Source organism: Hyperolius riggenbachi, chromosome 12 (assembly GCF_040937935.1).
Source record: "Hyperolius riggenbachi isolate aHypRig1 chromosome 12, aHypRig1.pri, whole genome shotgun sequence".
Taxonomy (NCBI): Eukaryota; Metazoa; Chordata; class Amphibia; order Anura; family Hyperoliidae; genus Hyperolius; species Hyperolius riggenbachi.
The window spans coordinates 154,222,971-154,237,791 of NC_090657.1; the positions used below are offsets into that span (position 1 = coordinate 154,222,971).

General features: G+C 46.1%; 1 protein-coding gene across 1 annotated transcript in view; it reads left to right on the plus strand.

Annotated features, from left to right (window-relative positions):
* Positions 1-14,821, plus strand: part of LOC137541001 (uncharacterized) — an 88,929-nt gene that overhangs the window by 70,233 nt on the left and 3,875 nt on the right. The window contains exons 13-15 of the mRNA XM_068262154.1: positions 1,990-2,044; positions 5,383-5,446; positions 6,712-6,773. Coding sequence (XP_068118255.1) covers positions 1,990-2,044; positions 5,383-5,446; positions 6,712-6,773 — 181 coding nt within the window. The remainder of the gene's footprint in view (positions 1-1,989; positions 2,045-5,382; positions 5,447-6,711; positions 6,774-14,821) is intronic.

Below are 14,821 nucleotides of genomic sequence, written 5' to 3' on the forward strand. Positions count from 1 at the left end.
AGGCTGACACCGGACAGGTAATGAACAAATGCACACACTTCATACATTTATACATTGCGGCGGCAGCGGCGGGGGTTTCGGCGTCTCGTCGCTCGTTCGCAAATCGACTGCCACACCGCCACGCACCCGACCAACCAACTTTGGCCCAAAATCTTGCAGCATGCGCGATCGACCGTGCGGCCGAAAATTGCTTGCTTTGTCGGTCAGGCATGCACTTGGCAGCACCAATTTTCATCCAATTCGATTATAATACTCTAATTGGATGGTCGATTGGTTGGTTGATCGGCTAATGTATGGCCACCTTTTCAGGGCCAGGGTTAGGACACATGCTAAAACTGGGGGACTTCTGAGATAGGGATAGCCTTGGTTTCTGCATGATTTGTGTGAAAGAATTTACATGAGAATTTGCATGTGGGTGTGCATGGGTTAATTAACTTTGAGGTTTTATTTGCCACACCCACTCTAGCAGCTCTCTATTACATATTTGAATATTCAAAATGTCCTAGCTCGAGGTGAGAAACCTGGATTCTGTGTTTTTACGTTAAGGGCCCACTCACAAAAGGGATCGCAAAACACTAGCAAAATCGCCAGCGTTTTGCGGTGGTGATTTTTAAATTTTTTTTCATTGTACAATTTTGGTTTTTTTGAGCAATCCCAATTCACTTTTTTAAACATTGCAATAGCAATCGCTCTAAAATCCCGAAAAAGCACTCCATGCCCCGCGTTTGCATTTACTACGAATTGCAAATCGCTGGCGATCAGGGCAGTGAGATCACTGCCATATACTTATTATTTCACTAGCACCTTTAAAAGCGCTAGCGATCACCTGTTTCAGCGATCAGCAGTAAACTCCCCCAATCACCCTACTGTGAAGGGGCCCTTAGGAAAATGGCGGTGAGGCCAGTAAGTCAGCAGTTGCACACTGCCACATGTCAATATTATTGTGTGTGTTGCTGCGGGGCAGCTAGAGCTTGAACGAGCTGGCTGTGGAGAACGGGGGAAGCCTTATTAGGATCCCGAGGTAGGTATCCCCCAGATGCACCTTTTTCACTACAGGTTTACTGTAAAAGCAGAGCGATTGTAGGCCCTACTTTCCCTTCCGAAATCCCTTCCGAAAATGCTGCACGCAGAGTGATTGCAATTTCGGGAAATGGCAGTCTCTCCTGTGGGATCTTGGCCATTCACCTTCAGCAGCGAAGCACTCTTGGAATCGCCGGCGGTTCCTAGAAAACATGAACCACTGCTTACTAGTCCCAAAGGGGAGTCAGGAAAAGCAAAATGAGTCAAACACCTGTGCTTCTCTGTTGGTCCTCGGTGGTCCTTGAAGCCACTTATCAGTCACATTAAAATACAAAAATACATAACTACCCTCTTTTCCTGAAAATAAGACCTACCCTGAAAATAAGCCCTTGCTGGGATTTTGAACATGCTTCAAATATAAGCCCTACCCCGAAAATAAGCCCTTGTGGAAGTTCAAGAGGAGGAAAAGGTGGCCAGCAACTGGAGACACAGTGGTGCAGGGCCGATTGGGCACCAGTCCTGTCATCCCAGCACACAGCAAGGTTATCAGCTGTGTGCAGGGATGACAGGGCAGATGCCTGATCAGTACAGTAGCATACCTTCAAATCCAGGAAACGCACATGTTCAAAAAGGAAAAGGAAATGTTCTGCTGAGAGACACTTCCTGATAGAAATAGAAATAGAAATATAAGGCATCCCGTGAAAATAAGCCCTAACACATGTTTTTACATGTCTGTAAGGCTGATATTGTGGTGAAACCCCTCCCACAGTGTGATGTCAGGACCTAGGTCTTAGGTAAATGAGATAATGTAATTTGCATAATAATTTGGAGCGGTGTAGTTTTATGTCTTTCTGTTTAATAACTGAATCACTACATTGAACATTGCTGCATGTGAGCACACTATGTAGAAAAAATGGTCATGCTTTGTGAACATAGTATTTTATTTACATACTTTATTATTTTGTTTAGACAGCTGGAAATATATTCCAGGAACGCCAATATGGGAACATCTGGGGAATTAGATGTAAGTAGATAATACAGAAATCCTGGCAAGTATATGACAATGGTGAAAAAAGAAAGTGTCACCTCTGCATGCCTTGGACCAGTGGCGTAGCAAAAGGGGATGCAGGGGTTGCAACCGCACCGTGCCCATGGCCCTCCCTAAACCACAGTATTAGCTCACTATTGGTCCTGTGCTTGTAATGATCACTTCTATAGATGCTTTGAATTGTAGTAATTATTAACAAGCTGTTCCCCATCCCCTTCTTGCACCTCTGATACCGTGGTCGTCTTTGCCAGGTTTTGGTGCGCCGTATCAATTGTTATATATAGAGTGCTTGGGGGGGCAAAGTACATTTTACACTTGGGCCCAAATGCCACTGCCTTGGACTCATAAAACCTCTGTTCCTTCCACATTTTTCTGGTGCCAATAATAGACAACCATTTGCAGCAAATACTGAAAAGTGAAAAACAGACACCAATATACAATGAAAATAGTGATAACTATGGACAGTGCACTTATTTACATGTAAAAACACAGCTAATGTGATGGATACAATAGCCAGCAAACACTGCAATAAAGCATAACCTAGTGACACCATATAGTATAGTAACCAACTAAAAATTACACTCACACACACACACAAACCAAACTTAAAGGGACCCTGACCTCTGAAAATAATCGGCGGCGTCCTGGCTCCTCTCCCAGTCTCTCTGCACAACCGCACATGCGCAGTACAGTCACGCCGGCCACCATGATGACGCGTGGCGGCCGGCGTGATGACGACTAACGTAATTTTCCAGGAAGAGAGGGCCCGACACTCGCCGGGAGCCAATTGTGCGGAGAGACTGGGAGAGGAGCCAGGAGGCCGCTGTGGGACCTCCCGACCTATGGTGGGCTGGAGAAAGCCCCAGGTAAGTACCAATTTCGATTATTTTTAGAGCTCGGAGTCCCTTTAATATAATAGAAGGGGTTTAGTGGCACCAAGAGCACCTAAACGAGAAGCAGAGAGTGACCAGGAGCACAATGGTGCAGTACCATTAGGTATAAGGGGAAGAAAGTATATATAAATATATACTCACAAAAGTGGGTTGCAGTTCCTGCAAAGTGTAAGCCTGAGGGGAATTCACTGACCCGCTTGATGCTCCAGGTCCTGCTGGATACTGGATGGTTACTCTCTTGTAGTTCAATACACTTTCCAAAAAATTGTAAAGCTATTACCTCCGCAGGAAGTCTGACTGATAGAAAGGCGGGTGGAAGCACCCAAAATATATGAGTGTTAAAACTTTAAATCATAACATGTAATTGAGAGTTAATTACTTACCTCTCTAGAAGATACAGACATCACTTCAACTGAAAAAATATGCATTTCTCGAATATAGTGTAGGTGCCTCTATAGACTACAAAAAAATGCCATAGCCTTAGATTACAAAAAATGCCTTAGCAGCATAAGGAATAGATGTGTAGGTGCATCTATTAGAGTCCTTATGCTGCTAAGGCATTTTTTGTATTGATCTGAGGAAGCAGGTTATTACCTATGAAACGTGTTATCAATTTTTTGAATACATATTTTTTCCAGTTGAATGGGTGTCTGCTTCTTCTGGAGAGGGAAGTGGTTACCTCTAGTTTACACATTATGTTTTAAAGTTTTCACATCCGTATACCACCCTTCTTTCAAACTTAACTACCTGAAGACCGCCCCACGCCCACGGGCGTGGCTGCGGCGGCAGCCCCAGGACCGCCTGACGGCGTCAGCTACTGAAGGAGATCGTGCGCAGGGTGCACGCGCATCTTCTTCTCGGGGGGCGCTCGGGAGACTGTTAGACGGCACGCCGTCTGTTTACATAGTACAGCGCTGCGATCAGCAGCAGCGCTGTACTGGGGACAAGAGAGCGATCGGCTCTCATAGGCAGAAGCCTATGACAGCCGATCTCGTGATTGGCCGGCTGGGGGGAGGAAGGTAAGTTCTGAAAAAAACCAACACACAAAATTTGTAAAAAAAAAAAAGTAATTTTTTTTTTTTAAAACACAAGGGGGGCGATCAGACGCCACCAACAGTGAGCTCTGTTGGTGGGGAGAAAAGGGGGGGGGATCACTCGTGTGCTGTGTTGTGGCCTTAAAGCTGCAGTGGCCTTAAAGCTGCACTGGCCAATTATGAAAACAGCAGCCTGGTCTTTAGGGGGGGTTACCACTGTGGTCCTCAAGTGGTTAATACAAGTTCAGGAAGGTCGGATACACATATCAGGGAAAACTAAGCAAACAAGAAAGCAGGGCAAGCACAAGAACTAAGAGTAGATACAGGGTGAGGACCAGAGCTCAGCAACACAGGGTCTAGTAAGCAAATATTCTGGTTGGGACTTTAAAGTGCCCTTGAATAGGGGAAAAAATACTAAATGAAGCGGATGGTGGGCTAAATTACCTCCTCCTGAGTGGCCAGATCCTGCTCATTGTCCTTGGGGCTACCCGTTCCTCTCACCTCTTAATCAAATGCATGCACAAAATGTTGAGAATTGGGTTATTGAATGGAGCCAACACTAATTTGTTAAGTCCATACATATGGAGGAATAACATGCAACTTCACATGCAGAGTCCCAAATAATGGCCTAACGTTTTTTGCAGTAAACAACCGCTTCCTCAGAGGCACATGAAATAACACGTACAGTCAGTTCCAGACCATCTCGATAGATGTGTGATGCCAAAATAGAAGCACTCCATGCCAGGTGCATCCCCCCTCAATAGTGAGGTGCGGTTGTCAACATAGTTATTTTAAACCATGCAAATAGCCTGACTCTCCTGCTGATCATCTACCTCTACTACTTTTAGCCATAGACCCTGAAGAAGCATGCAGATCAGATGTTTCTGACTGAAGTCTGACTGGATTAGCCAGAAGAAAATAAAAATTATTAAAATAATATTGTGCTCCTTAAAGTTAATCACAAGTCAGTGACAAATGTAAAGCAACATTTTCTCAGCATTCTGGGTATGCGTGAATCCGAAACATTTGTCACCATGCATGACCAGGATGCTCCCAGCCAAGGCTCCTGCACATTACTACGGGCAAACACGTGGGTAGAGGCCACAAAGGGTGGACAGAACAGCGATGAACAGGGGGCATAGGTGCAAGATGGAGGGAAGGCCAGCAAAGCTAAGGGACCCAACAGTATATTATCATTATAATTTTATTATCAATGTTTCTTTATTTTGTTTGTATGAATGGAAAATTGGACCTTCAGTCATTTGTAAGTAGAAGGCTGCCTGTATATTTTTCCCTGCGTTTAGTTATTGCGGAAATGCTGATTGCGGCATTGCATAGCGGGCATGGAGCTTTCATGTATACAATGTTTCCATTTATCACATTTCAGGACTCCTATCTGCAGCAATATATAAAGAAACTTTGTGATAGTTACATTATCCCTTCCATAAACAGTAAGTAAACCGTGATGAGTGAAGATATTCTTTTTGCATAGATTTTCGCAAAAATAATGAAATGTTTGACTTTTGAATGAAAATGCCATAGAAAATCGCTCTGCAATACTTTTGCTGTTTTTCACAGTTTTCTGTTGTTTTGTCAAGTTTTCCAGCCGTTTTTCATTTAGAAAGCAACATTCACAGACATCGTGTACACCTGTACATATCCGCGGTGGATCTATTTATGAACGAACATTTGCGGTTTCCGCAATATCCATTTCCATTTCCAGTATGGTCTGTGCCTGCGCAGTACGCTCCTGGTGACGTCAGCAGGAGCGAGGACACGGCAATGCAGGCGCAGTGGTTTTCAGACTTTAAAGTCTGAAATTCCAGAAGTGAACCGGAGGCGGGGCCGGAGCATTGGGGAGTGGCTGCGCGGGCACAGGATGTCTGCGGGGGACCATTAGAATCCCGGGTGAGTTCAACTCATTTTCCCCCGACCCCCCTACAGTATTCCTTTAAGTCGGAACACAGTGGCATCTCTGTCCCCTGCAGAGCTGGGACAAGGTCCTCCAGCACCCAAGGCTGAGGCACCAAAGTGCGCCCCTTCATCCCTGCCACCCGAGCCGTCACACACTGATTGCTATTAGACTAAGAGGTGCCACAGGGCCCACAACCTCCCCAACATCTTAATATCTAGTTATCTGGCTTGCAGTCACTGCGATGTATCCCCTTTTCTCATTTCTTTTTGCTTCAAACACAATTAGGAATGACAGCTGGATAAATTGTGCGCCCCCTCCTACACTGCACCCTGAGGCTGGAGCCTCTCCAGCCTATGCCATGGCCCGGCCCTGTTCCCCTGTGCCCCCCCCCCCCCCGTTTCTTCATTGTCCCCCTCTGTGTTACCTCTGCCCCCTGTACCTGCTTATACAAGTTTAAAAGTCATTTTTTTTCTTTTAATTTAAAAAAAAAAAAAAATCAATGTTCTCAAAAACTACAAGTCCAATTTGAAAGAGTTGGGTTTTTTTTACTTGTTCCCACAGAATCCATGTCGTTCGTATCGGCGGGTGATTTGTAAGTCGGGGACTACCAGTAATACAATATATTTTCGCAATAATATTTTCAAAAAAAGAAAATAGCATTTTCAACGCTAAAATGGCGAAAAGTTGTGAGCAACACTAGTAAACAAGAACGGAGTGTTCATAATTTTTTTGCAATTATTTTGCATAAATACTAATGATAATTTTCTTCTATTAATTTTCAAATAATTTTTCTACCTGCAGGCTTAAATCTATGTACCAGAATTCCAAACGTAATCTCGGATGGTCAAGTCGTAGTGACAGGGGTAAGAGTTTCCTTATTAACAACAACAACAAACCGCATTTGTAAAGCCCTTTTCTACTGTAGGACCTAAAGCGCATAAGCATGGCTCAGACCAGTAATTGGTTGATTGGTAAAATTTAGTACAGAGGAAGAATTCTACAAGTGCAGAAACGCCAGGCTAAACAGGTGGCTTTTCATTCTGGAATTGAACTCCAGGGATGGGGCTGTCTTTACTGGGTGTGGTAGGGCATCCCAAAGGGTAGGGGCAGCATGACAGAAAGCTCTGGCTTTCTAAAATACATCAAGAGAAAAATGAAATTCATTTTCATACTTGAATGTGATTGTGAATGGAATATGTTGTTCACCCAAAAGGGATTTCACCAGTCTACATAATTACATTAATTGCTAAATCCCAAGAAGTACTAGAGGCAATGGGAAAATGTTAGGCCTATTTGGAAAACAGAACTGAGTAAATGCTTTTGGTTAAAGTTGGGCAGTGCAGCGGGCAGTTTAATGTAAGTGTGACAACAAAGGGGAATAGTAACTAATATTTGAGGAGGTTTGGTAATACATATTACATAGTATTAGCTAAAGGTAGTAGGGAGAGGTTAGTAATTTCCAAATGATGGTTTATGAGATTATGGATTAGGAATAATTATGTTATGTTGGGGAACACGGCTTTGTTTTGGGCAGAAGATGGGTGGCAGTGGGGATGTACACTGTATAAAGTGGTTACACCTTAGAAATGTAAAGATGTTTTTCACTCCTTCTCTGTACTCATCCACATGACAGCTGAAATATGTATTAAGTTGCCCCTACTTTTCATAAAATCACTGGGCCAAACATGATCCTATGATGTGCTGTAAATATTGTTATATACAAATGATGCTGCAAGAGGAAACCTAGTGCCTGTGGCCTAGTGGGTGTCAAGGTGCCCATCAGCCACTTTTTCTGACCTCTCTCCACTTCAGCTGACCTTGGCTAGGGCTCCTGTATATCTTAATCCATGTTAGGGGGGGGGGGGGGTGGAGGAGAAGGTGCTGTGTAGTGTTCATCTCATTTTGAATTGCTTTGCAATGTGCAAAGCAGATGCAACCAGTGTTACTTGAAAGTGAACCTGAAGGAAAAAAGTGGCGCTAGTGGGTACTTAAAGAAAACCTGTAACTAAAAAAAAAAACCCTCTGGGGGATACATACCTCGCGAGAAGGAAGAATCTGAATCCTACTGAGACTTCCCCCATCCTCCGGTGTCCCGGCAATCCAGTGCTGTGACCCCCCATACAGCAGCGAGGTAAATATTTACCTACCGCAATCCTGTGCAGGTGCACTAGCGGCTCTTCATTCGGGTAAGGGGAAAATAGCCGAGCCTGATCGTATCCGCTCTACTGCGCAGACGTGAGTCCTTTGCACCTGCGAAGTAGAGCGGATCAATCTGGCTCGGCTATTTCTGCCTTAGCCCGAACGAAAAGCCACTAGTGTGCCTACGCTGGATCGCGGTAGGTAAATATTGTCTGCAAGCCTTGTTGAGGAACTTTCGGGGAGCCAGCGCTGGATTCCTCCAAGCTTCAGAGGATAGGTAAGCCTCATTGGGACTCTGAGGCTTCTCCCTCCCAAGGTAAGTATCCCCCAGAGCAGGCTTTCTCAACCAGGGTTCCCTGGAACCCCAGGGTTCCTTGAGGACTCTGCAGGGGTTCCTTGGCATTTTACCCCATCGTGGGGTAAGTATAATAGAGCACACTATAATAGGTGGTACTGTAACAAGAAGCACTAAATTGGGGGGTCAGGAGACAGTATAATGAGTGGCAGTATAATAGGAGATAGTGAAATTAGCATCCTAACCTATTTAAAGACCATGCCTCCGGAAAAATAAATGTATGGGTTCCTCGAGACTAAAAAATTGTTTGCAGGGGTTCCTTGAGATCCAAAAGTTATTTACAGCGTTCCTCCAAGGTAAAAAGGTTGAGAAGGGCTGCCCCAGAGAGTATCTTTAACTCGGGAGGGGAAAACCTATGGATTCTAAAGAAGCTTCTCCCATCCTCCTCACCTGAGGCAATCCAGCTGTGGGATCCCTGAAATTCCGCTTGACGCCACACACTAGCGGTTTTACCTCGGGCTGTGGGAGAACAGCCCAGCCCGATCGGGTCTGCTCTACTACGCAGGCATGAGTCATCTGCGCAGAAGAGTGGCCTGATCGGGCTCAGCTATTTCCACCGCAGCCTGAGCTGAAAACTGCAAGTGCGTCTGTGCAGGCAGGCCACTGGAATTGTTGTTAATTTGCGCTGGGCTGCCAGTGCTGGATCGGGCTGGTACTAGTGCTACTACCCAGAATAACAGCGAATCCCTCACATTATGACCAGTTCCACAACAATGCTGATGCTGCTGAGAGGAGAAAATAGAGCTCTCTCTCTTCCTCCATTACCTTCCCATTTTCTGCAGGCAATCTGTCATGTAAGGACGGAATGTGTGTTGTTGTGATGGGCTTCCCTCTTGATTGCTGGATGAATGAGAGGACTGCATCATCCTATCCTATAAGTATTGTGGTGGTTAGTGGGCCAGGTCAGGATGATGGAAGCTAAAATCAGTTGTAACAGGGGTCTGGAGGCATAAGTAAAACAGTTGCCTCTGCTCCAGTGATGTGACAGAGCCTATTGATTTCTTGATTGCAGACTAATTTTTTAGGCCAGAGGTATGCGTGACTGTGCCTGAATTAATGTAATAGAATGACACTGCCACTTTGGTGGGAGACCATTATGGCTAAATCATGGAGAGGAATAGTATTTACATAAGATTAGGACCATAGTGAGGGCAGTAACACCAAACTGCACAATGTTGCCAACTTGGCTCTAAAACAATGATGTTGTGTTGTCAATGATGTTGTGTGTGCAATGAGATAAGGGTCCGGTTAGGTAGGTGAGCTGGGGAAGGGCTCTGTAAAGGCGTATGTCGGAAAAAGGCACCAGGTAATTTGGGCGTCTAATGGAGCCTCTCTAGTAGAATATCAGCAATACTGTCCATATTCAACTAAGGCTTTTACCTGCTCCTATAATAATTCTGCCCTTAACTACTTTCTTATCTAGTCCCTACTGTAAACCCTATGCCTAAAGGGGCCCATACACTCAGCCGATTTTCTGGCCGACTGATCGATCAAAATCGATCGATCGCAAATCGGTTGGCCAATCGACCGATCGACGGCCGATTTCGATCGATTTCCATTGAACTGGCAGGGTGGAAAATCTAGGTCGATCTGATGAGATTGCTTATCATTTTGCATTGGCCCTAATGGAAATCTGATGGGAAAAAAATGCCAAACTGAAATCTATTGGAATTCTATCCTGGTAAAAAATGTTCTAAAAACACATCAGATAGATCATCAGATGCATTTCTTATCTATCTGCTGCTAATCTGACGAGTGTGTGGGCACCTTAACACTACCTATCCATTCTTGATGTGATCAGCAGTCTATGGCGGATCCCAAATCACCAGAGGCCATGCATGGCTCAAATTACAGTACCTGCTTTGTTCTAAACTGCTAAAAGTAGATTTTGTGAGGAATCCCAGCTTTCAATACACTAAAGGTAGCCATACACTGGTCGATTTGCCATCAGATTCGACCAACAGATACAGAGGCGTAGCTAGGGTTTTCAGCGCCCGGGGAGAAAGACTATTAATGCGCCCCCAAAGTCAAGGTTGCGGCGCGCGCAGCGCGCCGCACCAAGAAGGGGCGTGGTCACATAATAAATGTGGGCGTGGTTATGGGTGCAGCCAAATGTATATGGAGGTTAGCAGGCTCACGCTCACCCACCCTCCCTCAGTATGTACCTTCCAGCATGTTCCAAGACAAATTCAGCAATCATGAGCCCCCCCCCCCCCCCCATCAAGACAAATTCAGCAATCATGAGGCCCCCAACATAACCAACTCAGCAATCATGAGGCCCCCAACAAGACAAATTTAGCAATCATGAGGCCCCCAACAAGACAAATTCAGCAATCATGAGGCCCCCAACAAGACAAATTCAGCAATCTTGAGGCCCCCAACAAATCATGAGGCCCCCAACAAGACAAATTCAGTAACCATGAGGCCCCCAACAAGACAAATTCAGCAGTCATGAGTCACATAAATAGACAGCATGTCACATAAATAGGTAGAATGCCCCCTTAATATGGTAGACACCTCTCACCTGGCAGCAGTTCTCCAAAATACACTCAATCTGATGTGGTTCCCCAAAAATAGGTAGCCCCAGGTCTATAGTTGTCCCCAGAATAGGTGGCCAGCAGTATAGATGTCCCCAGAATAGGTGGCCAGCGGTATAGATGTCCCCAGAACAGGTAGCCAGGGGTAGAGATGTCCACAGAACAGGTATCCAGGGGTATATGTGCCCAGTATATGTAGGCAGGGGTATGTGTGCCCAGTATATGTAGCCAGAGGTATATGTGCCCAGTATATGTAGCCAGAGGTATATGTGCCCAGTATATGTAGCCAGGGGTATATATGCCCAGTATATGTAGCCAGGAGAATAATATGTGCCCAGTATATATAGTCAGGCGTATATGTGCCCAGTATATGTAGCCAGGGGTATATATGCCCAGTATATGTAGTCAGGGGGTATATATGCCCAGTATATGTAGGCAGTGGTATATATGCCCAGTATATGTAGCCAGGGGGTATATATGCCCAGTATATGTAGCCAGGGGGTATATATGCCCAGTATATGTAGCCAGGGGTATATATGCCCAGTATATGTAGCCAGGGGTATATATGCCCAGTATATGTAGTCAGGGGGTATATATGCCCAGTATATGTAGACAGGGGTATATATGCCCAGTATATGTAGCCAGGGGTATATATGCCCAGTATATGTAGCCAGGGGGTATATATGCCCAGTATATGTAGCCAGGGGGTATATATGCCCAGTATATGTAGCCAGGGGTATATATGCCCAGTATATGTAGCCAGGGGTATATATGCCCAGTATCTGAAGCCAGGGGTATATATGCCCAGTATATGTAGCCAGGGGTATATATGCCCAGTATATGTAGCCAGGGGGTATATATGCCCAGTATATGTAGCCAGGGGGTATATATGCCCAGTATATGTAGCCAGGGGGTATATATGCCCAGTATATGTAGCCAGGGGTATATATGCCCAGTATATGTAGTCAGGGGGTATATATACCCAGTATATGTAGCCAGGGGTATATATGCCCAGTATATGTAGCCAGGGGTATATATGCCCAGTATATGTAGCCAGGGGGATATATGCCCAGTCCATGTAGCCAGGGGGTATATATGCCCAGTATATGTAGCCAGGGGGTATATATGCCCAGTATATGTAGCCAGGGGGTATATATGCCCAGTATATGTAGCCAGGGGGTATATATGCCCAGTATATGTAGCCAGGGGGTATATATGCCCAGTATATGTAGCCAGGGGGTATATATGCCCAGTATATGTAGCCAGGGGTATATATGCCCAGTCCATGTAGCCAGGGGGTATATATGCCCAGTCCATGTAGCCAGGGGGTATATATGCCCAGTATATGTAGCCAGGGGGTATATATGCCCAGTATATGTAGCCAGGGGGTATATATGCCCAGTATATGTAGCCAGGGGGTATATATGCCCAGTATATGTAGCCAGGGGTATATATGCCCAGTATATGTAGCCAGGGGTATATATGCCCAGAGTAGGTAGCCAGGTGTCCCCCTCCCTAGCTCCCCAGCAGGAGGGGAGCAGCGCAGAGAAGAGGGAGGGCTGCTCTCCCTCCCTCGCTGTCCCCTCCATTAATGTCCAGGTGCTGGCAGTGGCGGGCGGAACTTACCTCTGTCTCGTCGCAGCGCGGATGGATCTGCCGCTACTCTGGTCTAGTTCAGACCAGAGCAGCGGCTGCGGGACCCGAACTTCCGGCCGGCGCTGGAGCGAGATGGAGGTAAGTCCCGCCCGCTGCGCCAGACACCCGGACAATAACGGAGGGGACAGCGAGGGAGGGAGGTAAAGCCCTAAGGTGAGAGAAGGGGGGGAGATGGCCCCCTTCTCCACCGTCCACATAGCTCTCCCTCTTCTCTTCTCTGCGCTGCTCCCCTCCGCAGAGAAAAAAAAAATCAGCTCAGCTGGGCACTCTTAGGGACCCGGCGCCCGGGGGCACTTGACCTACCCCGACCCCCCCTAGCTCCGCGCCTGAACAGATAGATCCCTCTCTGATCGAATCTGATCAGAGAGGGATCGTATGGCTACCTTTACTGCAAACAGATTGTGAACCGATTTCAGCCTGAAAGCGTTCACAATCTGTTGTGGTGGTAGTGGCGCTGCCGCCGCTCAACCCCCCCGCCCGCATACATTACCTGCTCCGCCGGCGCGACTCCAGTCCCCAGGTCACCGCTGCTCCATCTCCGCTCTGGTCTCCAGGTCCGGCATGCTTTACTTCTTCCTGCCCGGTAGGAAGTTTAAACAGTAGAGCGCCCTCTACTGTTTAAACTTCCTGCCGGGCAGGAGGAACTGGAGCATGCCGGAGACCAGAGCGGAGACGGAGCAGCGGTGACCAGGGGACTGGAGTCGCGCCGGCGGAGCAGGTAATGTATTGCCGCTCTATTGCGTCGGTCGTCTGGCACTCGAACGCCACTAGCGACGCGCTCCCTATCCGCGAGCGATCGACGGTAATTTTCCGCACGGAGCGATCAACGGGATCGGACGAAATGGATCGAAATTCGGCGTGTAGCGCGAACAATTGGCAGCAGATTCGATCCAAGTGATCGAATCTGCTGTCGAAACGGCGGCAAATCGGGCCAGTGGATGGCCAGCTTTACAATTTATCAGTGCCTGATACCTCACACAAATTTGAACAACAGAAACAGATTTCTTTGATATGAGCATATACTAAAACAATTGCTACGTGTAGAAAAAAAACAAAGAGCTGTAAAAAAAGAGAGAGGCAGTATATTAAAAGTGTACTGAAAGCCTTTTGATGATACCTTTAAATCCACACATTTGGCTCTTCCATGCTTCTTGTTCTGGCATCTTTTGGAATCTAAAGTATTAGATAAGTGCATTTTTGTAAATTTCTCACCTGCGTCTGTGCTTTTCGGAAGCCGGCTCCTCTCTACTTCCTGTTTCCCTGCGCTTCATGCAAGGTAACAGGAAGTAGAGAAGAGCCGGCTGCCGAGAAGCATGGACGCATAGCGTGAACAGGTGAGAGATTTACAAAAACGCACCACTGCGCCGGCTCTGCAAGGGGACACATGGGGCTTGATTCACAAAAGACAAATAGCATGCCTTATCCGAGTTAAAGGGAACCCGAGGTAAGAGTGACATGGAGGCTGCCATATTTATTTCCTTGTAAACAATGCCAGTTGCCTGGCAGTCCTGTTGATCTTCTGGTATAATAAAGTGTTTGAGTCAAAACCCTGGAACAAGCATAGTCAGCTGAGTCAAAATACCTGAACTGCTGCATGCTTGTTCAGGGTCTATGGCTAAAAGTATTAGAGACATAGGATCAGCAGGGCTGCCAAGCAACTGGTATTGTTTAAAAGGAAATAAATATGGCAGCCTCCATATTCCTCTCACTTCTGGTTTCCTTTAACACGCCTTATCAGAGATAACATGCCTTATCAGAGTAGCATTGAGAGCGCTACGAACCCGCAGGGACTCAGGGCAGGGCGAGTGGAGCTCTTGTCATTGTTCATAAGATCATATTGTTCATAAGTTCGTAGCGCTCGCTATGCTACTCTGATAAGGCATGTTAACTTTGATAAGGCGTGTTATCTCTAATAAGGCATGTTAACTTGGATAAGGCATGCTATTTGTTTTAGTCAGTCAAGCCCCTGGAGAGAAAGGGAGGAATGATCTTGGCAGGGCTGTGAAGTCGGAGTCGGGGCGATTTTGGGCACCCGGAGTTGGAGTCGTGGCTTCATAAACTGAGGAGTCGGATGATTTTTGTACAAAATCCACAGCCCTGTTAAATATTAACCAAACAGTGTGAAATATATATAAGCGGGTATGATCCAACTGAACAAAAAAGCTCTGCAATCTATTTAAGAAAATATGTACAAAAAACTTTATTAATCATTATGTCATACAAT